We start from the raw sequence: 27461 nt of genomic DNA, 5'->3' as shown, positions 1-27461 counted from the left end.
TCCCCCCGGGGAGAAGGACTGTGGGGAGCCCTGGTGCCAGCTATATGATTGTGGGCAGGAGACGGCACTGCTCTGGACTTGGCTGTGCCGTCTGTCACGTGGTCAGTCGTAGATTAACCAGCCAATGTGGGGAGCCGAGAGGGTTGAGGCCTGGCGTGGTGCCAGCACTTAGGAAGCACTCAGCGCATGTCTGAAGGTGGTGCAGAACCATGCAGTAGTGCTGAGTCCTTTCTGAGGGCCAGCCCTGACCTCTGTGCCTCTCTCCAGGGAGCCTTGGGGAGTAGGACAGACCTGGGTTTGCATCCTGTCTTCTGCTCGCTTCCTGCCTGGTGACCCTGAGCCAGGGCCGTGACCTCCCGTGCCTCAGTTCTCCCGTCTGCAAAGTGGGCCTAGCAACTCCGCCTCACGGGTCTGGTGGGGAAGGAAGGGAGGGTTCTTTCGTGGTGACGGCTGCCAGGCCTAACATCTCGCATTTCTTCTAGCTTCCTTCTAGGACACCTCCCCTGCTTCTGGAAAAAGGACGAGGTTTGTGGCCGCGTGCTCCAAGATGTGTTTTTGGAGTGGTGGGTTCTCACTTGTCACTTGTTGTCCTTATCCAGGGCCCCCCGGGGAAGCTCCCCACCACCCAACCCCACACACAAACCCCAGCCCCATCTCCCTGGCCCAGGTCACTCCAGGTCCTGCAGTTTGTCCCCTGAGTGAAGAACGCAGATGAGCCTGGCGGGGAAGCCGGGCTCTGCCATTCTCCAACCGCAGGACCTTAGAGCAGCCATCAGAAGCTCTCTGAGCCTCAGCTTCCTCATCTGTCAACGGGGTGGGGGTGTGATTAGATAGCAGTCATTGTTTGGAGTGGCAGTTTACAGTTTTCAAAGCACTTTCAGATTCGATCCTATTCGATTCCCAGGACAAGCTTCTGGAGGAATCAAAGAAGGGGTTTTTGCAAACCCATTCCATGGATGTGGAAACTGAGGCCCAGTGGGAACGTGGTCAGCAGTGAGTGAGAAGCAGGGCAGAGCCGCATCCCCGTACCCCCTGGACCCCCAGCATAGAAGTCCTTTTGTGGTCCACGTTGGCCACCCTTAGGGATGGGGCACCTCTGTTTTTCCAGCTCTTTCTTCTGGGGGGGGTGGGGCTGATGATATTCACACCTTGGGTAGTTGACAGCTCCCTCTGGGTCACTTTGGTTTCCAGGGCTAAGAAGTACGGGCCCGTTGTACGGGTCAATGTCTTCCACAAAACCTCAGTCATCGTCACGAGCCCTGAGTCAGTCAAGGTAGGAAGCAAAGTGGTTTTCGTGGGGAGTCAGGGAGATGCCCCCACTTTCCCGGGATTGGGAGAGTGAAGCTCCGTCTCAGGGACTTTGGAGGAATGTGCCAGGGTTGGGTGCATTTGGGCTGGCTTCCCAAGGATCCAAAAGGGAATGGCATCTTTCTCCCTCACCACCCACCCTTTGGGGGGCTCTTCCAAGCATTGCCACTTGATGTGGGGAGTGGGTGGGGACTTTGCTGAGCCCATTTGGGTTGGGAGCTCTGCCCAGCTGGTGCACACACACTTAGTTCTCTTCACCTCAGTTCCTTCATCTGAAAGATGGGAATTATAACCCTATCTCCCAGGGCTATGGTGAAAATTAAATACTGATCAGTTTATTTAACAAAGAACGTGTCAAAAGATCCTTAAACAGCATTTACTACGGACCACATGCTTCTCTGTGCGTTTCACAATTAGCAACCTTTTTAATTCTTATAGGAGTAGGGACTTTGGTTAGTCCCCACTTTAGAAATGAGGAAACAGAGGCAGGTGGCATTATCTGTAATGTCTGCCATGAAGGTATTAAGAATGGGCATTAGGCCATCTGCTTCAGACTTGGCAGAACTGGCTCAGATCTGGGCTCTGTAACCCACTGGCTGTGGGACCTTGGACAAGTTGCTTCATCATTCTGGGTCTCAGTTTCCTCAATCATAAAAAAGAGATGATGCATCTCTCACAGGGTGGTTGTAAGAATGGAATGGAAATGATATATGTGAGCTGTCTTGTCCCTGCCTGGCACACAGCAATTGCTCAATAAATGATGACTCATTTCTCTCACAGTAGGTGCTCAGCAGGTGTATGGGCATGATTCTCTGCATGGAGGGTGGCTGTGGGGACTCTGAGAGGGATAAAATTCAACTTAGGGTCCAGATCAGGAGCTGGGTTGAATGGCCATGGTGTCTGTAACAGAATGCAAAAAAATCATTTTATAAATAAAGTTTAATTTCAAACACAGAAACAGTTTAAAAAATTTTAAAGCATGTTACCTAAAACCATGCACAGAGCCCTTCATGATGTTTAATAAGAAGTTCAAAGATATCTGTTAATATGGTGAATTATATTGACTGATATTCAAGTGTTAAACCAACCTTGCATTCCTGGTCATGTTTTATCTTTTTTGTATATTGCTGGATTCAATTTGCTAATATTTTGTAAAGGATTTTTGTTTCTATATTTATTCTTTTCCTATATTTGCCTTAGTCAGGTTTTTTTTGTTTTTGTTTTTGTTTTGAGTTGGAGTCTCACTCTGTCACCCAGACTGGAGTGCAGTGGCCGCTCCCGGCCACCACAGCCTCGACCTGCTGGGCTCCGGCGATCCTTCTACCTCAGTCTTCCAAGTAGCTGCAACTACAGGCATGCGCTACCACGCCCAGCTGATTTTTTGATTTATTGTAGAGATGAGGTCTCGCTGCCCAGGCGGGTCTTGAACCTGCGGGCTCAGGCAATCCACTCACCTCAGCCTCCCAAAGTGTGGGATTACAGGCTGAGCCACCAAGCCTGGCTCTTGGTCAGGTTTGATATCAGGTTAATACTGGCCTCTTAAGATAAGTTAGTTAGGAAGTGTTACCTCCCCCTCTATGTTCTGTAAAAGTTTGACTAGGAATGATGTTATTTTTTCCTTTAATGTTGGATAGAATTCACCAGTAAAGCCATGTGGGCCTGGAGTTTTCCTTGAGGGAAGTTTTTGTTTATTAAATTACACATTTGACTTCTTTTTTTAAAATTGTGTTTTTAAAATTTTAAATTGTGATAAAATGCAGATAACACAAAATTTACCATTTTAAGGTAAATCTTTAGATGTAGAGTTCAGCAGCATTAAGGATTTTCACATTGTTGTGCATCCATCACTACCATCCATCTCTAGAACATTTTCATCTTCCACAAATGAAACTCTATACCCACTAAACAATAATTCCTCCCATTTCCTCCTTTCCCCACCCCCTGGCAGTTACTATTCTACTTTCTATCTCTATGATTCTGATTATGCTAGGCACCTCATATAGCTGGAATCATGCAGTATTTGACCTTTTGTGTCTGGCTTCTTTCACTTAGCATAATGTGTTCAGAGTTCATCCATATTGTAGCATGTGTCAGAATTTCCTTCTCAATTTATTTATTTGACATACGGCATTCAGTTTTTCTATTTTCTTTTTCAGTTTGGTAATGTGTATCTTTCAAGGGATTTGTCTATTTTACCTAAATTTTAAAAATTATTGACATAAAATTGTTCATTTACTTATTTTTTAAAATATCTGTAGGACCTGTGTTGATGCTTCCTCTTTCGTTCCTGAGAATGGTAATTTGGGCTTTCTTTTATATTCATCTTTTAAATACCCAGCTTCTGATTTTCTTCATTGTTTGTTTTCTATTTTATTGATTTCTGTTCTTTATGATTTCCTTCCTGTATTCACTTGAGGTTTAATTTGTTCTTATTCTCATATTTTTGGAGGAGTTTAGATCATTGATTTTAGACTTTTCTTCTGTTCTAATAAAAGCATTTAGAGCTACACATTTCCTTCTAGGCACTGCTCTAACACAAATTTACCACAGATTTGGATGTTTTAATTTTCATTCAGTTCAAAATATCTCCTAAATTCCCTTGTGATTTCTTCTTTGAAACATGGATTATTTAGGTGGTTGTTATTCAAGTTCTAAGTATTATGGGATATTTTAGGTATATTTCTGTTATTGATTTCTAACTTAATTCTATAAGATTAGAGAAAAACCTCATCATTATTTCAATCCTTTCAAGTTAATTGAAACTTCTTTTATGGTCCAGCATATGGTCATCTTAGTGAATGTTCATGAACATGTTAAAAGAATGTATGCTTTGTAATTGTTGAATGGAGTGTTTTAGAAATGTCCAGTAAGCCAAGTTAGTTGATAGTACTATTTAAAGCTTCTAAATTCATTCTAATTTTTTGTCTGCTTATAGCAATTACTGGACAACAAGTTTTGAACTCTCAACCATCATCATAGATTTGTTTATTTCTACTTTCAGTTTTATTAGCTTTGCTTCATGTATTTTTTAAGTTCTGTTACTAGATGTATATACCTTTAGGACTGATATGTCTTCATGATGAATTGACTACTTTATCCTTAGAAATATACCTCTTTATCCAGTATTATCCCTGATAACATTCTTTAGTGTATTTTGTGTGCATTAATATAGTCACTTCAGCTTTCTCATGCTTAGTATTGTTTAGTATATATTTTTCTATCATTTTACTTTTAACCTAATTGGGTTTTTATATGTGAAGTGGGTTTCTTATAAATAGCGCATAGTTGAGTCCTGCTGTTTTATACAGTCTGACAATCTCTGCCTTTAACTAGTATGCTTAGGTCATTTACACTTAATGTAATTACTGATAGAATTCGGCTTAAATCTACCATGTTACCATTTGTTTTCTGTTTGTCCCATCTGTTGTTTGTTCTTTTTTCCTCCTTTCCTATCTTCTTTTGGATTAAGTATGTTTTAGTATTCTGTTTTCTCTCTACTGTTGTCTTATTAGTTTCCTATCTTTTTCTCTTAGTGGTTGTCCTAGGGTTAATAATATCTTTTATTTATATCAAAATATCTTCAAATAATATTATACCACACTTTTAAGATTTTCTCTTTGCCACTGGTTTCAGCAATTTGTTGTTTTTTGTTGTTGTTGTTTGTTTGTTTTTGTGTTTTTTTTGAGTTGGAGTCTCACTCTGGAGTGCAGTGGCCACTCCCAGCCACTGCAGCCTCGACCTGCTGGGCTCCAGCGATCCCTCCGCCTCAGCCTTCCAAGTAGCCAGAACTACAGGCACGTGCTACCATGCCAGGCTAATTTTTTATTTTATTATAGAGATGAGGTCTCGCCAAGTTGCCCAGGCGGGTCTCGAACCCGCGGGTTCAGGCAATCCACTCACCTCAGCCTCCCAAAGTGCCAGGATTACAGGCTGAGCCACCGAGCCTGGCTTCTTCGGTTCCATTTAAGAAGGCTGACTTAGACCTCAGACAACTTAGGGTGCTTGAGAGGCGACTGGGAGGTGAGCATTTACTGTTCTAGTCTTCCTCTTGGTGGGACAGAACTGGGTTTGCAAATGACAGTGTTTGGGGTAGGATTCTGGCATGTGGCTCAGAACACAGTCAGCCACTTCTGGGATTTCTTTCATATGAAAAATTAGTATTAGACCTCCAAGAGCAAAATCAGAGAAGCTCAGAGCGCCTGGGGTGATTTGTAGTAGAGAAATCCTCTTCCTGCTTCCTAGTGCCCAAGGATAAAGCGGTGTCCGGGAGGGCAGGCCTCTGGGATCTGGCCCCATGGACTCTGCATCCGCCAGCAGCCCTCCCTACTCCAGGGACCTCTGCCTGGATGCGCTGTGGGACCCCAGGCTCCCTGTGGCTGCATCTCATCAGCAAGTTGCTTGGGTTCAAATCCTGTATCCACCACTTATCATGTGTGTGACCTCAGGCTGGTTTTAAATCTCAGCTTCTCCCTTTGTATGTAAGATGAACATAGACATAGCACCGCGCCTTTGGGTTGGTGGGCGTTGAATGAGCTGTAGGTCTCAGCTGTGCACTGGGCATTTATCAAGCACCTGCTGTGTGCCAGACACCGTTCTTAGCACGTCTTGTGTGGAACTGATTTACTCTTCACAACAAACCTGCCAGGAACTCTCTTAGCCCCCATCTTGTAAGATGAGGAAAACTGAGGTGCAGAGGAGGTGAGTGACTCATCTAGGGCCCTAGAGTTCCAAGTGGTGGAGCAGGAATGCTGGGCCTGGACCCACATTGAAGTCAGTGGATGCCACAGCCCAAGCTGTTAACCTGGGTGGTGCCACCTCAAGAGCTCGGCTCATGGTCCTGTTGTTACCATCCAGTTCTTGGTGAGCTAAGTTGACTCTTCCTCCAGGATGTCTTCCTTAACTGCTGAGGCAGAGTGGGTAGTCACAACACTGAGCCTCTGCTGAGTGTCTCTCAGAAGCCCTTTCTCTGGGATTCTCCCCTTCCCACTCTGGTTTCAGAGCAGCGGGTATCTTCTCCTGTTTCAGTGCCAGGGAAGGTGGCACAGAGTGTCACATTGGTGTGAGCAGGCTCTCTGCACCACACCCTGATGGTGTGTCCCCAGGAAGATCGCTTTGCCTCCCTGTGCCCCACCTTCCTCTTCCCCAGAAGGCTGACATTACTTGGAGACGGGGCTTCCTCTTGGAGGGCTGAGGCTTGCGTGGGATCGCTGTGGGAAGTGGGCACACCATGGCTGGTGCTCAGCTGATGCTGGTTATTGGGGACGTGTCTCAGAAGAGACCCTTGCAGCTTGTCAGGGTGCACGAGCTGACGTTGGCTTTTTGGGAATGTTTAGAAGTTCCTGATGTCAACCAAGTACAACAAGGACTCTAAGATGTACTGCGCGCTCCAGACGGTGTTTGGCGAGAGGTGAGGAGGAGGTGGGAGGCCCAGATGGGAGGCTAGAAGAACCCTGCCATAAGGGAGGACCCGGGGGACAGGACCTATGGGGCCCAGAGTGCCAGGCATGTGCCAGGTGCCCCATAAACAGCGGCTCTACCCCTTTCATTCGTGGCCTCTTTCTCCCCCTGCCCCTCCAGATGGCAGGGAATATGGGGTTCTGAGGATGGCTCGCATGATCACCTGGTTCCACCTGGTTATTTTTTTAAATTGTGACAAAATGGACGTGACAGTCCCCATTTCTCCCACCTGAGTGAGCACAGTCCGGTGGCATTTAGTACACTCACTGTGTGGTGTAGCCACCACCCCTGTCCAGCTCCAGACCGACTTCCTCATCACAAAAGATTGCCCGAGCCCACCCAGAAGCCCTTCCCCGTTCCCTCATCCCCTTTCTTGCATCAAGCGTTTGTCTTCTGCAGACTCTTTGGCCAAGGCTTGGTGTCCGAATGTGACTATGAGCGTTGGCACAAGCAGCGGCGAGTCATGGACTTGGCCTTCAGCCGGAGGTGAGTGCGGCTGGAGATGGGCACGGTGGCTCCGGCCCGGCCAGGGGTGGCACGGGGCTGCCACAGCATAGCTGGGCCTTGGGAAGGGGGTGTCTTCAACTGAGGGGCCTCGCCCTGCGGAAGGGGGAGAGGAAAGAAAAGGTGTCAGTTACTCAAAAGAAAAAGCGAGACGGGTCGGCCCAGTGGAGCATGAGGTTGAGTGAGGTTCCCACGCATTTGGGGACATCAGTGACCGAATGCCCAGATGGCCAGAGGCATGGGATCCCTGTCCCCAAGAACCTACCTCCCCATCAGACCTCATCACACCTTGTCTGGGCTTCTTATTTTATTCATTTTAGGGGGGTTTTTTTGTATGTGTGATACAGCCACTCGCCATGTAAGGTCAGGGACTGAATGTGTATACAAGAGGTGATAAGGTCAGATTGGGGCTGAAAACTTCCTGCCGCCCAGTGATGTCGTAGCTGCCATCACAACACAGTGTAACACGTCACCCACATATCTGTGGCAATACTGGCTCAAACAGACCAGTGCTGCTGGTCACATAAAAGTCTAGCACAGGCCGGGTACAGTGGCTCACATCTGTAATCCCAGCACTTTAGGAGGTCGTGGTGGGAGGATTGCTTGAGCCCAGGAGTTTGAGACCAGCCTGGGCAACATAGCAAGACCTTGTCTCTACAAAAACAAACAAACAAACAAACTGGGTGTGGTGGCTCATACCTGTAGTCCCAGCTACTCAGGAGGCTGCGGTGAGAGGATCGCCTGAGCTAAGGAGGTTGAGGCTGCAGTGAGCCATGAATGTGCCATTGCACTCCAGCCTCGGTGACAGAGACCCCAACACAAAAAATAAATAAATGCATTTTTTAAAGTCTAGCATGTACAATTAATTACAGTACATAATATTCAATAATTATAATGAACAACTATGTTACTGGTTTATGTATTTACTACATTCTACTTTTTATTGTTATTTTAGGGTGAACCACTTCTTATATATATATTTAAAAGTTAACTGTAAAAAATAGCCTCAGATCCTTCCAGAAGAAGGCATTGATTTTACAGGAGAGGACAGCTCCATACATGTTGATCCCTGAAACCTTCCAGGGGAACAAGGTGTGGAGGTGGATGACAGTGATATTGGTGATCCCGACCCCATGTAAGCCTAGGCCAGTGTGTGTGCTTGTGCCTTCATTTTTAACAAAAATGTTAAAAATTTAAAGCAACTAAATAGAAAAAGCATATAGAATAAGGATATAAAGAAAGAAAACATTTCTGCACAGCTGTGCGATGTGTTTGTGTTAAGCTAAAAAAGTTTATCAGCCGGGTTCGGTGGCTCAGCCTGTAATCCCGCTCTTTGGGAGGCTGAGGTGAGTGGATTGCCTGAGCCCGCGGGTTCGAGACCTGCCTGGGCAACTTGGTGAGACCTCACCTCTACAGTAAATCAAAAAATTAGCCAGGGGTGGTAGCATGCGCCTATAGTTCCGGCTACTTGGAGGGCTGAGGGGGAAGGGTCGCCAGGGCCCAGCAGGTTGAGGCTGCAGTGGCCAGGAGTGGCCACTGTACTCCAGTCTGGGCGACAGAGTGAGACTCCAACTCAAAAAAAAAAAAAAAGTTTATCAATAGAAAATGTTACAGTGAGCTAAGCTTAATTTATTGTTGAAGAAAGAAAAAAGAATGTACTAGAAGCGTGCCTGAGTGTCCAGTCTCATGAACTCTGCAGTCGTGTCCAGTGATGTCCTGGACTGTCATGCTCAGTCACTGACACAACCAGGGCAGCTTCCAATCTGGCAAGCTCCACTCATGGTGAGTGTCAGTACACATGTACCATTTCCCATCTACGCTGTGTTATTACTGTACCTTTTCTGTGTGTAGAGACTTAAATACCATCATGTCCCAAGTGCCTGTGGTATTCAGCACAGTCACATGCTGTCCAGGTTTGCAGCCCGGCAGCAAGGGCTGTCCCACAGTGCTGGAGTATGTGGCAGGCTGCACCATCTAGACTTGTGTAAGTGCACTCCACCATGTTCCTACAAGCATGACATCATCAAACAACACATTTCTCAGAATATATCCTAGCTATTAAGCAATGCGTGACTGTTTTCCCTCTTTTTTTGGAGTCAAGGTCTCATTCTGTTGCCCCGGCTGGTCTTGAACTCCTGGGCTCAAGTAATCCTCCCACCTTGGCCTCCCAAAGCACTGAGATTACAGGTGTGAGCCACCACACCTGGCCCTATAGTTAACTTTTTTAATAGCTCTTTTACTGAGATATAATTCACATACCACACAATTCACCCATTTAAAGTGTACAATTCAATAGGTTTAGTATGTCTGTAGAACTGTACGACCATCAACAATTTTAGAACATTTGCATCACCCTCAAAAGCAGTCACTCCCTGTTCCTTCCCAATGCCCCAGCCCCTGGCAACCACTGATTGACCCCCTGTCTCTACATTTATGTACACGTTTTTGGGTGGATATATGTTTTCATTTCTCTTGGGTATTTATCTGGTAGAATCTCTGAGTCATATGGTAACTCTATGTTTAACATTTTAAGAAAGATAATCGTTTACTTTATCATTTCAAACATATAGAAAAATTGCCAGAAGAATGCAAAAGACTTTTATATATCTTTTACCCAGATTCACTTATTGTTTACTGTTCAAATCACCATTACATTATCATTTCCCCTCTCTCTATGTATATATATAAATAGATATCATTCTCTGTGTGTGTGTAATTTATATATTTTTGTATAATGCATATTTTATTTTTTTTTTATTTTGAGTTGGAGTCTCACTCTGTCATCCAGGCTGGAGCCATAGCCTCGACCTGCTGAACTCAGGTGATCCTTCCACCTCAGCCTTCTAAGTAGCTGGAACTACAGGCATGCGCCACCACACCCGGCTAATGTTTTGATTTATTGTAGAGATGAGGTCTCAACAAGTGGCCCAGGCTGGTCTTGAACCCGTGGGCTCAGGCAATCCTCTCACCTCGGCCTCCCAAAGTGCTGGGATTATAGGTGTGAGCCATCACATCCGGCCTAGTGCATACTTAAAAAACCATTTAACAATAAGTTGGAGACATTGTACTTCTTACCTTTCAATACTTCTATGGATATTTCCCAGGAAAAATGACAGTATGACTATAGTTATTCTCATTATTGAAATGAGAACAATGAGTATTAATCTAATACTGTTATCTGTTATCTAATCCATCATTCATATTCAAATTGTGTCATTCGTGTAGTTACAGGTATCTTTCCCTTGTCTAAGATCCAGTCCAGGTTCGCGTGCTACATTTAATTGCTTTGAACCTGTGGGCTACTTTAATTTCAGAACAGTTCTCAGGCCTTCCTTGACTTTCTTGAACCCAACACTTTTGAAGATGACAGGCCCGCTTTGTAGACAGCTCTCCCGTGTGAGCTGGTCTGCTGTTTGCGATTAAACTCCGACTGTGCCTCTTTTCTGGTCATGCCACGGAGTGATGCTGTGCCCTCCTCAGGGTGTCGTGTCAGCAGGCACGTGCTGCCGATTCATCCCATGGCTGGACATGTGACTTCTGGTCACTTGGTTAAGACGGTGTTCTCCAGGCTCTTCCTGCTATGGAGCAACTCTTTATTTTTTTTTTAAAGCAGGATTGATTGAGTGGGAGGGGACCCAAAGGGGTTGCCCAACTCTTTTTTTTTCTAGATTGGAAAATGCAGTTTATTTAGAAAGTAAATTTTAGAGAGGAGAGAGAGGAGATTCATCTTCCCAAGGTAGGGGAGGGGGCCAAAGCTAAGAAACGGCCATGGCTCAAAGATCCATGCGGCCATGGCTCAAAGATCCATGTGGACACACCAGAGTTTAACAAAGCAGGGGCCACAACTCTTTTTATTCATTTATTTTTTTTGAGTTGGAGTCTCACTCTGTGACCCAGGTTGGAGTGCAGTGGCACACTCCTGGCCACTGCAGCCTTGACCTGCTGGGCTCAGGCCAACCTTCTGCCTCAGCCTTCCAAGTAGCTGGAACTAAAGGTGCATGTCATCATGCCCAGCTAACTTTTTTGATTAGTTGTAGAGACGAGGCCTCGCCAAGTTGCCCAGGCCTAACGCGAACACCTAGACTCAGGCAATCCTCTCACCTCGGCCCCTAAAAGTGCTGGGATTACAAACTTGAGCCACCGTGCCCAGCCCGCAACTCTCGAATATGTCATCTTCGGGGTCCTCTTGCCATAGACTCCTCACTGGCCTTTCTGCCTCCTATCTCCCTCCTCCAAGGCATCTACCCGATCACCCTGGAGAGATCCTACTAAAACTCAGATCTGACCAGGCCACTCACATTCTGAAGCTTTCAATGGCTCCCTGTAATCTGAGGGAATCAAGGTCAGACCCCACTCACCCTCAGTCAGCCCACCAACCCCGCCAAACTTTGCATCCCCTCTCTCCCCCACCTTTCCGGAAAACACTGTGTCATTTCTGGCATCTCTGCCTCTGTTCCCTCTGTTCCTTCTGTCTCGGTGTGCACCCTCTGGGGAATTCCTGTCTCTCCTTGGATACCCAGCTAAGATGTCACACTCCAAGGCTAAGTTCTCGCCTCATCAGGGCTCCTGTCACACCCAGTGCAGGGCTTCCGTTCATGTCCACCTCCCTCACTAGACTGCAGGTCCTGAAGGCAGAAGGTGCCTCCTGTCCCTGACTTGTGTTCCCCACAAGCCCTCCAGAAACGCCCACAGAGGAAATGAATGCATAAGTGAATCAATGAATGGGAGTAGTCTTGTTGGTACTGGAAAGTTGTCTGAAGTGAGAATGGGAAGGAATAGATCGGAGAGAGGCATTTATTGAATCAATTCATATTGTGCTGAGAGCCAGGTTGACAAAGATCAGCCAAACTGATGTGGTCCCTTCCCTCAGGAGCAGGGACCTGAGGTCACTGAAGGACACAGGTTCTAGCCAGATAATAGTCCACATAGTCATCACATAACCATGTCACCATCTGGATGAACCCTCTTAGCCAATAGGACCTCATATTTGAACAACACTGTAGATTATTAAGTCCTTTCACAGAAATTTTTTTTTTTACATTTTTAATTGTGATAAGATACACATAACATAAAAGTTACCATCTTAACCATTTTAGGTGTGCAGGTCCGTTGTATTAAGTTCATTTCTCTTATTGTACAGTCATCACCAGATATTTTTATTTTTTCACTCCCACAGTGGGGTGTCATCCTAGAGATGACAATTTTATTGTGAATGCCAGATTCACAAGTTTCTATGAAAGAGGCCTCAGCAGATGCCTGTTGGTATTTATGAAAGTCTTCCTGAGTCTTGGTGAATCCTGACTCACTAATGAAAAAAATAATAGGAACCCCCTTGTGAATTTAATCTCCAAGCCATCATCCACCTAGAATACCATTACGTACTTTTTTTAAATTAAAAAAAATTAACTTTATTAAAATATAGTTAGCCTACCATGTAATTTACCCATTTAGGTTGTACAATCCAATTTTTTTTTCTTATTTAGATGGGTACAATTCAGGGTTAGGTATACAAATAGTCATTGTACAGGTAAAGTTTGGGCCTCACTGTGGTCCCCACTTCACCTGGTTTGAGATCAGGTACCTTCATTGATGTAGTGTACTCCCCCTCCTCCCCTGGCAGTTCCCCATGACTGCCAATCCCTTTCTATGGTATTATGGTAATTGTTCAGGGTCCGCTTATGAATGAGAACATGAGGTCCTCAGTTCTTTGATTCTGTGATAGATCACTCAGTATTTCTTTTTTTTTTGAGTTGAATCTCACTCTGTCATCCAGGCTGGAGGGCAGTGGCATGCTCCCAGCCACCGCAGCCTCGACCTGCTGGGCTCAGGTGATCCTTCCACCTCAGCCTTCCAAGTAGCTGGAACTACAGGCACGAGCCACCAAGCCCGGCTAATTTTTTGATTTATTGTAGAGATTAGGTCTGCCAAGTTGCCCAGGCTGGTCTCGACCTCTTGGGCTCAGGCAATCCTCTTACCTTGGCCTCCCAAAGTGCTGGGATTATAGGCGTGAGCCACCGCACCTGGCCGATCACTCAGTATTATAGATTCTAAATCCATCCAAGTTGCTGCAAAGATCCCATGTTTTTGCAGTGTATTCACAGGGTTGTGCAGTTATAATACAATCTACTTTTAGAACATTTCTGTTGGTCCCAAGTGAAAGTCCATGCCCACTGGTAGTCACTCTCCAATTCCTCCTCACTATTCCCCTAGCTCGCTCTATGCTACCCCTAAATTACTTTCTGCCTCTACAGGTTGGCCTGTTCTAGACTTTCACATACATGGAGTCATAAAAAGTACTACTATGCACTTTTTTTTGAGTCAGATCTCACTCTGTCGCCCAGGCTGGAGTGCAGTGGCATGCTCACAACCACTGCAGCCTTAATCTACTGGACTCAGGTGGTCCTTCCGCCTCAGCCTTCCCAGTAGCTGGAACTACAGGCACACACCACCACACCTGCTATTTTTTTGATTTATTGTAGAGATGAGGTCTCACCAAATTGCCCAGGCTGGTCTTGAACCCCTGGACTCAGGCAATCTTCTCACCTCCGCCTCCCAAAGTGCTGGGATTATAGGCTTGAGCCACCACACCTGGCCACCATTATGTACTTTTAATAAAATTGTCAGCGTACACTGCCAGGGTCTACATTTCTAGATTTTACTTTTAAGGGAAGACCTAGGTCCTAATCCTTCCCACGAAAGACCCAAGGATTGGAATTTTGCTGTACACCTCACACTCCAGCTCAGCATTGGGTATTTATAGTCACTGCAAGAGATTCAGTGTCGATACGGCAGCCAGCCACATGCCATAGTCAACTTGATTGTGATTTTAAAAAAGACAACCATAAATAATCTTGCAAGTGAATGTATATATGCAAACCACGTACGTTTTATGAAGAAAAAGTCGAGGTGCTACAGGACCGTCTATCGGGCTTGAGGAACAATGTCCTGAGGAAGGGGCTCTGAGTGTCCGTCTGGAGAGGGGAGGCATTCAGGGGGTGCTGGCGAAAGACATGTGCCATGGCCTGGGCAGGGGGGTCGCACTTTGGAGGAACTAAATGGCTCTTGTCACAGGAAAAGCGGCATTGCGGGTGGAAGTCAGCAAGGGCAGGATTCTGTCTCCCAAGCTTGAGTGAAGAATGTTACCTCCTTCCTAAGAGCAACAAGGTGCTTCAAAGTGTTTTAGGTTGGCATGGGACTGGATCAAAGCAGTGATCCTTGGGTTCCCTGCTGTCAGGGCTGGGTGAGGACCAGATAGGTAATGAAGAACTTTTTTTTTTTTTTTAAAGTCAAGGTTTCACTCTGTTGCCCAGGCTGGAGTGCAGTGGCATGATCACGGCCACTGCAGCCTCAACCTGCTGGGCTCAGGCAATCTTTCTGCCACAGCCTTCCAAGTAGCTGGAACCACAGGCATGTGCCACTACAACTGGAAATTTTTTTTGTTTATTGTAGAGAAGAGGTCTTGCCAAGTTGCCCAGGCTGGTCTTGAACTCCTGGCTTAGGCAATCCTGTTGCCTCCACCTCCCAAAGTGTGGGGATTATAGGCATGAGCCACCGTACTGGCCTGATTTTCTTTCCTAAATAAAAATTACTTTTTAGACCAGGCACGGTGGCTCAAGTCCTGCCTGTAATCCCAGCACTTTGGGATACCAAGGTAGGAGCATCGCTTGAGCCTGGGATTTCAAGACCCGCCTGGACAACATAGCGAGACCTCATCTCTCCAAAAAAAAGAAAGAAAGAAAAGGAAAAATTAGCCAAATGTGATGACGCGTGCCTTTAATTCCAGCTACTTGGGAGACTGAGTTGGAAGGATTGACTGAGCCCAGGAGGTTGAGGCTGTGGTGAGCTGTGATCATGCCACTGTACTCCAGCCTGGATGATGGAGTGAGACCCTAATTCAAAAACAAAGAAACAAATAAAAAAGTTATCCTTTTAAAAAAAAAAATCTTCTCCCATTTTCTCTTTAAAAAAACACAACTTTTTATTTGGACATAATTTTAAATTTGGGGGTAAGTTTCATAAATAAGGACAGGATGAAGTACTTTTTACTTGAAGTAATATTAAAAATTTATATTAAAATTATTTCCATTATAAAAGCAGCGCATTTAGTAAAAATTCAGAAATAAGAAATGTGCCAGCTGGCTATCTTCCTCCCAGCTTCCTTGGAGTTGCTCTTTTTGTGTGTTTGGAGCACACCCCTCCATATCTTTTTCTAAACTCTGTGCTGGGAGATGAGCTGTCCAGGCCAGGGAACCCTGTGGGCTGGGAGGTCTATGTAGGTTGCAGGTGGTATCTGAAGACTCATTTTCACAAGGAGTTGAGCACGGCGATTGCTCAAGGACAGGGAATGAAATGGGAAGACACAATGCTTCAAGTAGTGGCCTGGGGCAGGGCGGATAAGAAGAGTGGACAGCGTGAGCAGAGGGCAGGAGGAGTATGAGGTGACCCCATCATGGACTCTGGAAGACCCCAGAGTTTCTATACTGTTATAGAAACTCTGAGATCTGAGTGGAGGTCAGGGTAGAGGGGCCGTAGTGGCAGACAGAGGACCTGTGGAACTGTCAAGACAAGAGCAAAGGTCTAAAGTTAGGAGGTTTCTAGGAAAAAAGATTTAAAAAATTAAAAAAGACAAGGGCTGGCCGGGCTCTGTGGCTCAGCCTGTAATCCCAGCACTTTGGGAGGCCGAGGCAAGTGGACTGCCTGAGTCCATGGGTTCGAGACCAGCCCAGGCAGCTTGGTGAGACCTCATCTCTACAATAAAATTAAAAATTAGCCAGGCGTGGTAGCACATGCCCGAAGTTCTGGCTACTCGGAAGACTGAGGTGGAAGGATCGCCAGAGCCCAGCAGGTCGAGGCTGGGGTGGTGGTGAGTGTGCCACTGCAGCCTGGGCGACAGCGTGAGACTCCAACTCCAAAAAAAAAAAAAAAAAGAAAAGAAAAGAAAACACAAGGGTAAAGGCACAGACTTATGCTGAGTGGGGGTAAATGGTGGAACCCCGGGGGTTTAGTTCAGTTCCCGTAACCGCAACCTGCAATCTGGGCCTCGAGAGGAAGCCAGATGGCTGCAGGTGGCACCTGTCTCCACTCCACCCTGCCCCACAGAGAGGGAGGGCACATGGCAATCGGTCACGCGGGCTCATCCGGGTGGCCATTGCTGCCTGTGCTTTTCTCCAGCTCCTTGGTTAGCTTGATGGAAACGTTCAATGAGAAGTCTGAGCAGCTGGTGGAGATTCTCGAAGCCAAGGCGGATGGGCAGACCCCGGTGTCCATGCAGGACATGCTGACCTGCACCACCATGGACATTCTGGCCAAGGTGATGGGTGACAGCTGGGCGTGGGGGCCAGGAGGGCCACATGGGGTGGAGGGTCCTCATCTGTCCCTCTTCCCTTTCCTTCCCTCCCCACCTCCCCCCTGCTCTTCCAATGTTCCCGCAGGCTCCTCTCTGTGCAGCCTGTATTTTGTCTCCCTGAATAGTCAAAGCAACCTAGGGTAAGAGTGGGCCTGCTAACCCATTCTCTAGAATCAGAGACTAAGAGGCATAAGGCCTGGTCTGTAGCTGGTCAGTGACAGCAGTAGGATTCAATCTCAGGTCTGCCTGACCTCAGCCCGCGGCCTGCCTCACCTCTGCAGAAATACCATGGGGTATTTCTTGGTTCTTCACCCCGACAGACTCAGCAGTGTCCCTGATAACCCCGACCCCCATACAAAGGCAGGGCAGACAACCGCAGCAGGGGGGCAGCGAGCGGAGTCATCATTGTCATTGTCGTCATGCCCACCACTCACTGGGGAAGATGGGCACAGAGTGAGCACCTAAGGAAGGTTGCATTTCAGGGAAAATGCACCACGTCATGGCAGGAAGCCAAGGTTTATTGAGTAGCTATTATGTGCTAACTCAAGCCTCCCAACATCCCATGGGGTTTGAATTACCATGGGTCACTGTATGGAGGTGATGATCTGATGCCTGCAGACCCCGATTTAGCCCGGGGCCTGGGTCTCCAGCTGAATGGGGTCGGGTTCTGCCCCGGCTCTCCTCTACTCCTGTGTCCTGGTATGACCTTGCCCCCGCCCTCTCTCCCTCTCCCAGGCAGCTTTCGGGATGGAGACCAGCATGCTGCTGGGTGCCCAGAAGCCTCTGTCCCGGGCAGTGAAACTCATGTTGGAGGGGATCACAGCATCCCGAAACACTCTGGCGAAGGTACTGGCTTAGCAGCCCCTCTGGTGACCAGCCACCATGGCTATATTGTCCTCATTTGCTAAAGTCCCTCCTTCAGTGGTTCTTTTCAGAGTGGGTTGTAAATTCTGGTATTTCTTTTTTTTTTTTTGAGTTGGAGTCTCACTCTGCCACCCTGACTGGAGTGCAGTGGCACGCTCCTGGCCACCGCAGCCTTGCCTTGCTGGGATCCAGTGATCCTTCTGCCTCAGTCTTCTAAGTAGCCAGAACTACAGGCGCACACTACCACGCTTGGATACTTTTTTTTTATTTATTGTAGAGATGAGGTCTTGCCAAGTTGCCCAGGCGGGTCTCAAACCTGCGGGCTCAGGCAATCCACTCGCCTCAGCCTCCTACAGTGCTGGGAGGACAGGCTGAGCCATCAAGCCCGGCCGAGTTCTGGTATTTCTGAAATGACTTCTGAATCAGGTTTGCATGCATTGCTTTAGGTAGAGGCTCAAAATCAAAGTGACTTAAAGTAACCTAGGAGTTCATCTTTCTCTGATATAAAAATGATTCCCAAAGCAGGCAACCTGGATGGCTGTGATGGCTCCACAATGTCAGATTTTTCTGGATCCTTCTGTCTTTCTGTTCCCCTGTCCTCAGCACATCATGTCATTGTCATAAGCTGGTAGCTGCAAGAAGGACACCTTGTCCTCCATTGCCCCATTGCTGATGCCCACATGTACCATCTGGGGGCCTGGGGATCAATCCACCATGCCTGTTGCTGTCAGTACCCATGCATACAGATGGGGGACTCAGGAGGGGCCCACCCTGCCTGCTGGTGCTGGTGCCTATGTGCAACATCAAGGAGCCTGGGGATCAACCCACCTTGCCTGCCATTGCTGGCACCCACACATACCATTGGGAGCCTGGAGATCTACCTGCCCCACCCACTGCTGCTGGTGCATGTGTGTGCCATCAGAGGACAGAGGACAAGCCCACCCATCCCACCACCCATGGTTGCCTACACCCAAGCATGCTGCCTGCGGGCCTAGGGATTGACTTTCTCTACACAATATTGGGGCGCACCTGAGGACAGGCCCACCCCACTTGCCTCTGCTGGCATCTGCACATGTTCTCTGAAGGCTTGAGGACGATCCCACCCTACCCACTGCTGCCATCACTGGTGGACTGACTTGCCTGACATCCCTGTCACCAGCAAAGCCTCACAATGGCCTCAACTAACAACTACAGTCTAAGCCACTGAGAAGTTCACAGACACCACTGATGCTGATTAGAGCCGAGAAAATCCTGCAGATACTACACTACTGCACCAATCCAGAATCAAAGCCAAAGCACTCTACCCACCCAAGACTGTAGATACATCTATAGAAAAAAGGCTTGCCCTATAAAAACCAATCCATAAAACTGGAAGACATGACTGTTATCTCAGATGCACAGATATCAACATAAGAACACAAGAAACATTTTAAAAAGTAAGGAAACATGACACTGCAAAAGAAGTACAATAACTCTTCAGTAACAGATTCTGAAGGAAATCTGCAATGTGCCTGAAAAAGAATTCAAAGTGAAGATATATATGATGACATGTATAAGGACAAAGAAATACACAGAAATCAGGAAAACAATTCATAATCTAAATGAGGAATTTGACAGAGATAAATGTTAAAAAAATAAACAAATGGAAAGCTTGAGGCTGAAGAATTAAAGGAAAGAAAAAATACAGTTGAAAGGTTTAATGATAGACTAGAGCAAGCAGAAGTAATTTTTGAACTTGAAAACAGGTCTTTTGAAATAACCCAATGAGACAAAAGAAACGAAAGGAAAAAAGAACAAAAAAGAATGAAGAAAACCTACATCACATAATGAAGAAAGCCTAAATCACATGTGACACCAGAAAGTGACCAAATATTCAAATATTGGGAGTTTTATAAGACGAAATGGACAAAGGCATAGAAAACCTATTTAATGAAATAATGATTGAAAAATTATCAAGTCTGGCAAGAGGTAAATATATCCTGATACAACAACTCAACGGTTCCCAAACAGATTCAACCCTAAAAGTTCTTCTCTAAGGCACATTGTAGCCAAACTATCAAGAGTCAAAGACAAAGAGAGAATTTTAAAAACAGCAACAGAAAAGCATCAAAAGGATTCACATGTAAGTGAATCCTCATCAGAATGACAACAGATTTCTCAGGAGAAACTTTACAAGTCAGGAGAGAATGGGATAATATAGTCAAAGTGCTGAAAGAAAAAAATTGTCAGCCGAGAATACAATAGCCAGCAAAACTAACCTTCAAAAATGAAGGAGAAATAAAGTCTTTCCCAGACTAGAAAAACTGAGGGAATTCATCACCATTCGACCAGCCCCATAAGAAATACTTAAGGGAGTTTCACATCTGGAAATGAAAGGACAGCATCTACCATCATGAAAACACATAGAAGCATAAAACCCACTGATACAGCAGATACACAAATGAGAAAGAGAAAAGAGTCACACATTTCTATTACAGAAAACCACCACACCAAAATGATAAACAACAAAAGAGGGTGGGGCCCAAGAAGGGGCTGGGTGTCGTGGTTCATTCCTGTAATCCTAGCACTTTGGGAGGCCAAGGCAGGAGGATAGCTTGAATGCAAGAGTTCGAGACCATCCTGGGCAACATAGCAAGACTAATCTCTACAAAAAATCAACAAATTAGCCGGACATGGTGGCACACACCTGTCATTCTACCTACTCAAGAGGCTGAGGCGTAAGGATTGCCTGAGCCCAAGAGGTCTAGGCAGCAGTGAGCCATGATCACACTACTGTACTCCAATTTGGGCAACAGAGTGATACCCTCACTCAAAAAAAACAAGTAAACAAACAAAAAAGAAATAAAGGAACAAAGGATGTACAAAGCAACCAGAAAGCAACAAAATAACTGGAATAAGTCCTTGCCTATCAATAATAACCTTGAATATGAATAGATTAAATTCTTCCACTTAAAAGATATAGATTGACTGAATGAATTTAAAAACATGACCCAATTGTATGCTGGCTATTAGAACTCTAGACAGAAAAATCAACAAAGGAACAATGGATTTAAACTTCACTTTAGACCAAATGAACCTAACAGACATTAATAGAACATTTCATCCAATAGCTACAGAGTACACATTCTTCTCATCAGTACACTGGCCATTCTCCAGAATAGATCATATGTTAGGCTATAAAACAAATTTCAACACATTTTTAAAAACTGAAGTCACATCATGTATCTTTTCAGACCACAATGGAATAAAACTAGAAATAAATAACAAGAGAACCACTGGAAACTGTGCAGATACATGGAAATTAAACAACATGCTTCTGAATGACCAATGAAGAAATTAAGAAATTAAGAAACAGGAAGTCAAAAATTTCTTGAAACAAATGAAAATGGAAATACAATACACTGAAACTTATGGGATACACCAAAAGCATGGTAAGAGGGATATTTATAGCCGTAAACACCTACATCAAAAAGGTAGAAAGAGTTCAAATGATCAAACCTGATGATGTACTTTAAGGAACCAGAAAAACAAGAGCAAACCAAACCCAAAATTAGTAGAAGGAAAAAGATAATAAAGATCATAGCAGAACTACATGAAACAGAAACTTAAAGGAGATAAACAAAATCAACAAACCACTAGGCTAACCAAGTAAAAAAGAGAGAAGACCCAAACGAATAAAATTAGAAATGAAAAAGGAGACATTACAACAGATACCACAGAAAAGCAAGGGATCATTACAAACTATTATGAACAATTATACAATAATCAGTTGGAAAGCCTACAGGAAATGAAATTCCTGGACAAATATAACCTACTAAGATTGAACCAGGAAGAAATAGTAAACTTGAACAGACCAGTTACAAGCAATGAAATTAAAACAGTAATAAAATGTCTCCTGAGAAAGAAAAGCCCAGAACTGGATGACTTTACTGCTGAATTTCATCAAAATTACAAAGAACAACAATTCCTCTCAAACTACTCCAAAAAATTGAAGAGGAGGGAATTCTTCCTAATTCATTCTGAGGTCACCATTACCCTGATTTTACAGCCAGACAAGGACACAACAAAAAAAAGAAAACTACATGCCAGTATTCCTGATGAACATCGATGCCAAAGCCCTCATCAAAATACTCTCAAACAATACATCAAAAACATAATTCACCATGATCAAGTGGGATTTACCCCAGGGATGCAAGGATGCTTCAACATACAGAAATCAATAAATGTGATACATCACATTAGCAGAATGAAGGATAGGTACCATATGATCATCTTAATAGGTGCATAAAAAGCATTTTATAAAATTTAACATCCCTTCATGATAAAAACTCTCAACAAATTGGCACAGAAGAGACATACTTCAACATAATAAAGGTCCCCTGTAAAAAACCCACAGCTAACATCATACTGAGTAGAGGGAAGCTGCAAGCCTTTCCTGTAAGAACTGGACCAAGATAAGAATGCCCACTGCCATCACTCTTATTCAACATAGTGCTGGAAGTCTTAGCCAGAGCAATCAGGCAAGAGAAATAAATTAAATTGGAAAAAAGAAATCAAATTGTCCCTCTTTGCAGATGACATGATTTTATATATAGAAAAACCTGAAGACTCTACCAAATGCTCTTAGAACTAATAAATGAATCCAATAAATTTATAGGATAAAAATTAACATACAACTACTTGGAAGGCTGAGGTGGAAGGATAGCCGGAGCCCAGCAGGTCGATGCTGGGGTGGCCATGAGCGTGCACTGCACTCCAGCCTGGGTGATGGAATAACAAAACAAAACAAAACAATAGCATTTCTATATATCAGTAACAAACTTGCTGAAAAAGAAACCAGGAATGCAGTCCCATTTAAAATACCCACCAAAAAAAAACCTAGGAATACATTAAACCAAAGAGATAAGACCTCTAAAAGGAAAACTCTAAAGCACTGATGAAAGAAATTGAAGTGGACACAAACAAGTACAAAGATATTACATGCTCATGGATCAGAAGAATTAATATTGCTCAAATGACCAGACCCAAAGCAATCTACAAATACAATGCAATCCCTAGCAAAATACCAATGACATTCTTTTCAGAACTAGAAAAAGAAATCCTAAAATTTTCATGAAACCACAAAACCATGAAAACCAAATAGCAAAGTAATCTGAGCAAAAAGGACAAAGCTGGAGGCATCACACTACAGAAAATATCTGCAAACTGTTCATTCAACAAGAGATATACTAGAAACATATACAGCATATACAAGAAACACAAACTATTCAACAGCAAAAACAAACAAACAAATAATCTTGTTAAAAAGGTAGCAAAGGATCTGAGCAGACATTTCTCAAAAGACATACAAACTGCCAACAGGTAAATGAAAAAATGTTCAAATCAAAACCGCAGTGAGATATCACCTTACCCCATTTAGAAAGGCTATTATAAAAAAGACAAAAGAAAAAGACCAAAAAAAACAAAAAATGAAAGAGGCAGAGAAACAGAAACTCTTACGCACTGTTGATGGGAATGTAAATTAGCACAGCCATTGTGAAAAACAGTATAGGGGTTTCTCAGAAAACTAAAAATAGAACTACCATATGCTCCAGCCATCCCACTACTAGGTATTTATCCAAAGGAAAGGAAATCAGTATATCAAAGAGATACCTGCACCCCCATGTTTATTGCAGCACTATTCATAATAGCCAAGATATGGGATTGACCTAAGTGTCAATGAATCAACAGGTGAATGGATAAAGAAAATATGGTATATGTTATACACAGTGGAGTACTATTTAGCCATAAAAAAGAATGAAATCCTGTCATTCACAGCAACATAGATACACTGGAGGCCATTATATTAAGTGAAATAAGGCAGACACAGAAAGACAAATACTGTGTGTTCTCACTCGCATCTGGGAGCTATAAAAGTTGATCTCACAGAGGTGAAGAATAGAATGATAGTTACCAGAGGCTGGGAAGACTGAGGCAGGGGATGGGGAGAAATTGGTTATATAGGAGGAATAAGTTCTAGTGTTTGGTAGCACGTAGGGGGACTGCGGTTAACCACAAAGTGTCACATATTTCAAAATAGCTAGAAGAGATTTGAAGTGTTCCCAATTCAAAGAAATGATAAATGTTTGAGATGACGAGTATTCTAAGTGCCCTGAATCACTACATATTGTATTCATGTACCCCGTAAATATATACGATTATTATGTATGAATTAAATATATATATATAATAAAAAGATGGGCCAGGCTCGGTGGCTCAGCCTGTCATCCCAGCACTTTGGGAGGCCGAGGCAAGTGGATTGCCTGAGCCCGTGGGTTCAAGACCAGCCCGGGCAATTTGGCGAGACCTTGACTCTACAATAAACAAAAAACTAGCTTGCCATGGTAGCACATGCCTATAGTTCCAACTACTCGGAAGGCTGAGGCGGATGGATCACCCGAGCCCTGCAGGTTGACGCTGGGGTGGCCGTGAGCCTGAATGCCACTGCACTCCAGCCCGGGCGATGGAATGAGACTCCAACTAAAAAAAAAAAAAAGATAGTGACTGCAGCTCCAGCTATCACTGCCTTGTTCCAGGCATGAATAAGGGAAAAAGAGAAAGAGACCTTCTTGCTCCTTGGGACTTCGGCCTCTGAGCTTGTGGCCCCAGTGCCATCCCATCTTATTGGCAGTTGATTTCTCTCCACTTCCCTCTGGCTGGGATTCCTTCCTTCCATGCAGTTCTAACGACCTCCATCTTTCAGGCTCCCTTTTTATTTCTTGATGCTATGGGGACGGGCTAAGCCTTTTTTCCCATCCCTCCTAAGGGTTGGGAGCAGAAACGGGAAACTGGTGCTTAAGCTCAGTCTACCATCTTGACTTAGTCTCTCCGGTGGCTTTATCCTTTCTTGAATGTTCTCACATTCTTCTGACCTCCCAACTCATCCGTGCTGCTGGGGTTTTCTGAAGCCATTTTGGGGAGATGGGGGAGAGGGGAGAGGGGAAGGTGTGTGTTCTGTCGGCCATCTTGAGCTGGAACTCTGGTTTAGTTCATGCCAGGGAAGAGGAAGCAGCTTTGTGAGATCCGGGAGAGCATTCGCTTCCTGCGCCAGGTTGGCAAGGACTGGGTCCAGCGCCGCCGGGAGGCCCTGAAGAGGGGAGAGGACGTCCCTGCCGACATCCTCACACAGATTCTCAAAGGTGTGGGGTCCCTCCCAGGGCTGGGTGGGGTGGGCCGCAGGGACTGCTCCCGTCAGATGTCCGGTCACCGTGGACTCCATTGGCCTCCATCTGGCTTAAGAGGAGAAAGACAAGTGTTCTTTTATGAACTGTGGGAAACAGGGGCAGAGATCTGCCGGGGACTGAGACTGTCCTTGTCTTTCAGCTGAAGAGGGGGCCCAGGACGACGAGGTTCTACTGGACAACTTTGTCACCTTCTTCATTGCTGGTTTGTAGCTTCAGATGTGATCAGAGGTCCAAGCTCTGCGGAAATGCTGGGAAGCACGGGTCATTCACACCCCGACTCTGAGGGACTCTTTGGGCTGTCTGAGCAGAGTTCAGCTGAAAGATAGGGGGGCCGGGACCAGGTCACAGCACTGGCAGTTATGAGGGTTTGTGAAGCTGGCTATTTTGGCCTGGGAGAGCTGGGTGGTGTGAATACAGGTTCCCCCTCATTTGGAATTTGTGGGGAGGCCTCACTAGATGCACACAGAAAGAGGTGCTGAGCAACCTTGTTCATTTGCTCATCAAATATTTCTTGAGCACTGTCCCCCTGCAAGACTCCTTCTCACCTTTCGGTGAGCCCTCCCCTGAGGGAACCCCAGACTGCCTCAGGCCCTCAGCTGGAAGCTGGCATGGCCTGGCGCTCCTCCTGTTCACACATCTTGCCGTGTGTTTATGTAGGCTACTCCGGTGAGGTCTGTCTCCCACCGGATTGTGTGCTTGATGCGTGCTTGAACGCACAGGTCAGGTTGCTGTGCCCACCTGTACATTCCCAGGGCCCAGTGCACAACAGGAACCCATGGAGGTGGAAGAAATGAAGGAACCAATGGGTGAGCACTGGACACTTGGAGGACGGAGGTGGACAAGATGAAGGAAAGTTCGTAGGCTAATGGCAGGGGTGGACAGGTAGACCAGGATTGATGGGTGAAGAGATCTTCAGGTGGGCGGCATGGAGGAGGACCCTCCTGGCAGGAGACACCCTTACGAATATCCCAGGAGATTTGGGGAAATGGCTAGTGTTGGAGCAAGACCTCAGGGCTCCATTCCCTGCAGAGGACAGAAAGTCCTTCCCGAACACACGGCTGGCCTGCCTTCCTGCGGACAGGAACCCAGGTCCTGGATGGAGCTTCTGGATAGACCTGGGCCTCAGCTTCCTCACCTGTGGAATGGGGGTCTTGATGTGCTCTCCAGGGTCCCATCCAGCCTTCCAGAGAGGATTTAATAATCCCCCCGCATGTCCTGCAACTCAAGCTGTTCCCTCCTGGGCCAGCTTGGAGGGTTTCATCTCGGTCAACTTGGCCAGATCCTTCCAGAACTCAAAATCACCACTCCTGAGTCGATCCCCGCTCACTCATTGGGGAAGGCGCCTGGTCAGACCTCAGGGCTGAAGAGGGTTGGGGAGAGGAACCCTGGCACAGGAAGGATGGGCCTTGGGCTCACAGATTTTGGGTTGAAGGCCAGCTCTTCTCTCCCTGCCATCCAACCAAAGACGCCCCCTCCCCTCAGCCTCTGTTTTTTCTTCTGCCGAATGGGGGTGAGTGCTCCTCCCGGCCAGGTGAGGCCCAGAGGATGGTTGGAAGGGGAGTTTTCAGAGCATAAGGCCCCAGGCAGATGCCATCTTCTCGACCGCACTGGTGGCACAGGGGATACAGAAGCGGACAGACTGTCCCAGCGTATCAGCCATAGGGGGCACAGAGTGGGGTCTGAACCACTGCTGGCCGGCAGGTTGGGGGTCTCAGAGGCAGGGCCGGCAGAGACAGCAGCTCTTGTCTTTTCCCACAGGCCATGAGACTTCTGCCAACCACTTGGCATTCACGGTGCTGGAGCTGTCTCGCCAGCCAGAGATCGTGGCGAGGTAGGGGGGCTGCCCTTTGAGTTGGCAAATGTCTACTGTCTTGTTCACAAAGGCCACCTGTCCCCACCTCCTGTGGTTGAGCCCTCTCCAGTGTGCCCTTCTTCCTTTCACTCCAGGGCCTTTGCATGTGCTGGTTCCTTTTCTGGAAGCTCTCTTCCCTGCTTTTCTTCTGGAGAACTTTCTTCCTCCTCCTCCCCCTCCTCCTCCTCCTCTTCCTTCTCCTCCTCCTCCTCCTCCTCGCCTTCTCAGACCTCTAAAGTAGCCATCCTGTGTTTTTTTTCTCCAAACCCTCTCCCAGCTCATGAATGTGTCCTCTCTTGGGATTATTTGCATGGTGTCCATTTCAGCCATGAGACCCAAAGCTCGCAGCATGCCCAGTTCCTGGCCAGGAATTACTACTCTAGTGCTGAAGACATGCTTGTGTTCCATTGGCAAGACACAGGAGGGCATCCCTGGGGAGACGGCATTTGAGCTGGGCCGCTGGTTTCCTTCAATACAGGCAGGCTCCCTCCAGGACTGTGGCACAGAGAGACTGAACCAAGGGCCACAACTCTCTGGGCCCAGTGGGGAGGTGCGGACAGCCCTCTAATGACAGCTGTCAGTCATCACCAGCACCAAACGGCAGAAGCGGAAGTATGTGTGAAAATATAAAACAGTGTGTTGGGTTTAAAAATAAATATGCTTGTAACATGCACTTCATATAAAAATGTTGGGTCCAGGCTCGGTGGCTCAGCCTGTCATCCTAACACTTTGGGAGGCCGAGGAGAGTGAATGGCCTGAGACCTGCCCAGGCAACTTGGCAAGACCTTGTCTCTACAATAAATCAAAAAAATTAGCTGGGCATGGTGGCACGCGCCTGTAGTTCCGGCTCCTTGGAAGGCTGAGGCGGAAGGATCGCCAGAGCCCAGCGGGTTGAGGCTGCGGTGGC

At 46.0% G+C, this 27461-nt stretch overlaps 1 protein-coding gene across 2 annotated transcripts in view; it reads left to right on the top strand.

Annotated features, from left to right (window-relative positions):
• Positions 1-484: 484 nt before the first annotated feature.
• Positions 485-27461, top strand: part of LOC103252598 (cholesterol 24-hydroxylase) — a 36290-nt gene continuing 9313 nt past the window's right edge. The window contains exons 1-9 of one of the 2 annotated variants that reach the window (XM_021709166.1): positions 485-563; positions 1192-1273; positions 6642-6715; positions 7165-7251; positions 16441-16579; positions 17351-17461; positions 24507-24657; positions 24842-24904; positions 26461-26533. In XM_021709166.1, coding sequence (XP_021564841.1) covers positions 6651-6715; positions 7165-7251; positions 16441-16579; positions 17351-17461; positions 24507-24657; positions 24842-24904; positions 26461-26533 — 689 coding nt within the window. In that variant the 5' untranslated portion in view covers positions 485-563; positions 1192-1273; positions 6642-6650. Of the gene's footprint in view, positions 564-1191; positions 1274-6641; positions 6716-7164; positions 7252-16440; positions 16580-17350; positions 17462-24506; positions 24658-24841; positions 24905-26460; positions 26534-27461 lie in introns of those variants that run through there. The other variant, XM_021709167.1, reaches the window with a different exon arrangement.

Source organism: Carlito syrichta, unplaced genomic scaffold (genome assembly GCF_000164805.1).
Source record: "Carlito syrichta isolate Samal-C Ts95f unplaced genomic scaffold, Tarsius_syrichta-2.0.1 Scaffold169061, whole genome shotgun sequence".
Taxonomy (NCBI): Eukaryota; Metazoa; Chordata; class Mammalia; order Primates; family Tarsiidae; genus Carlito; species Carlito syrichta.
The sequence above is the reverse complement of the archived record's forward strand: the minus strand, read 5'-3'. Positions and strand labels throughout refer to the sequence as shown.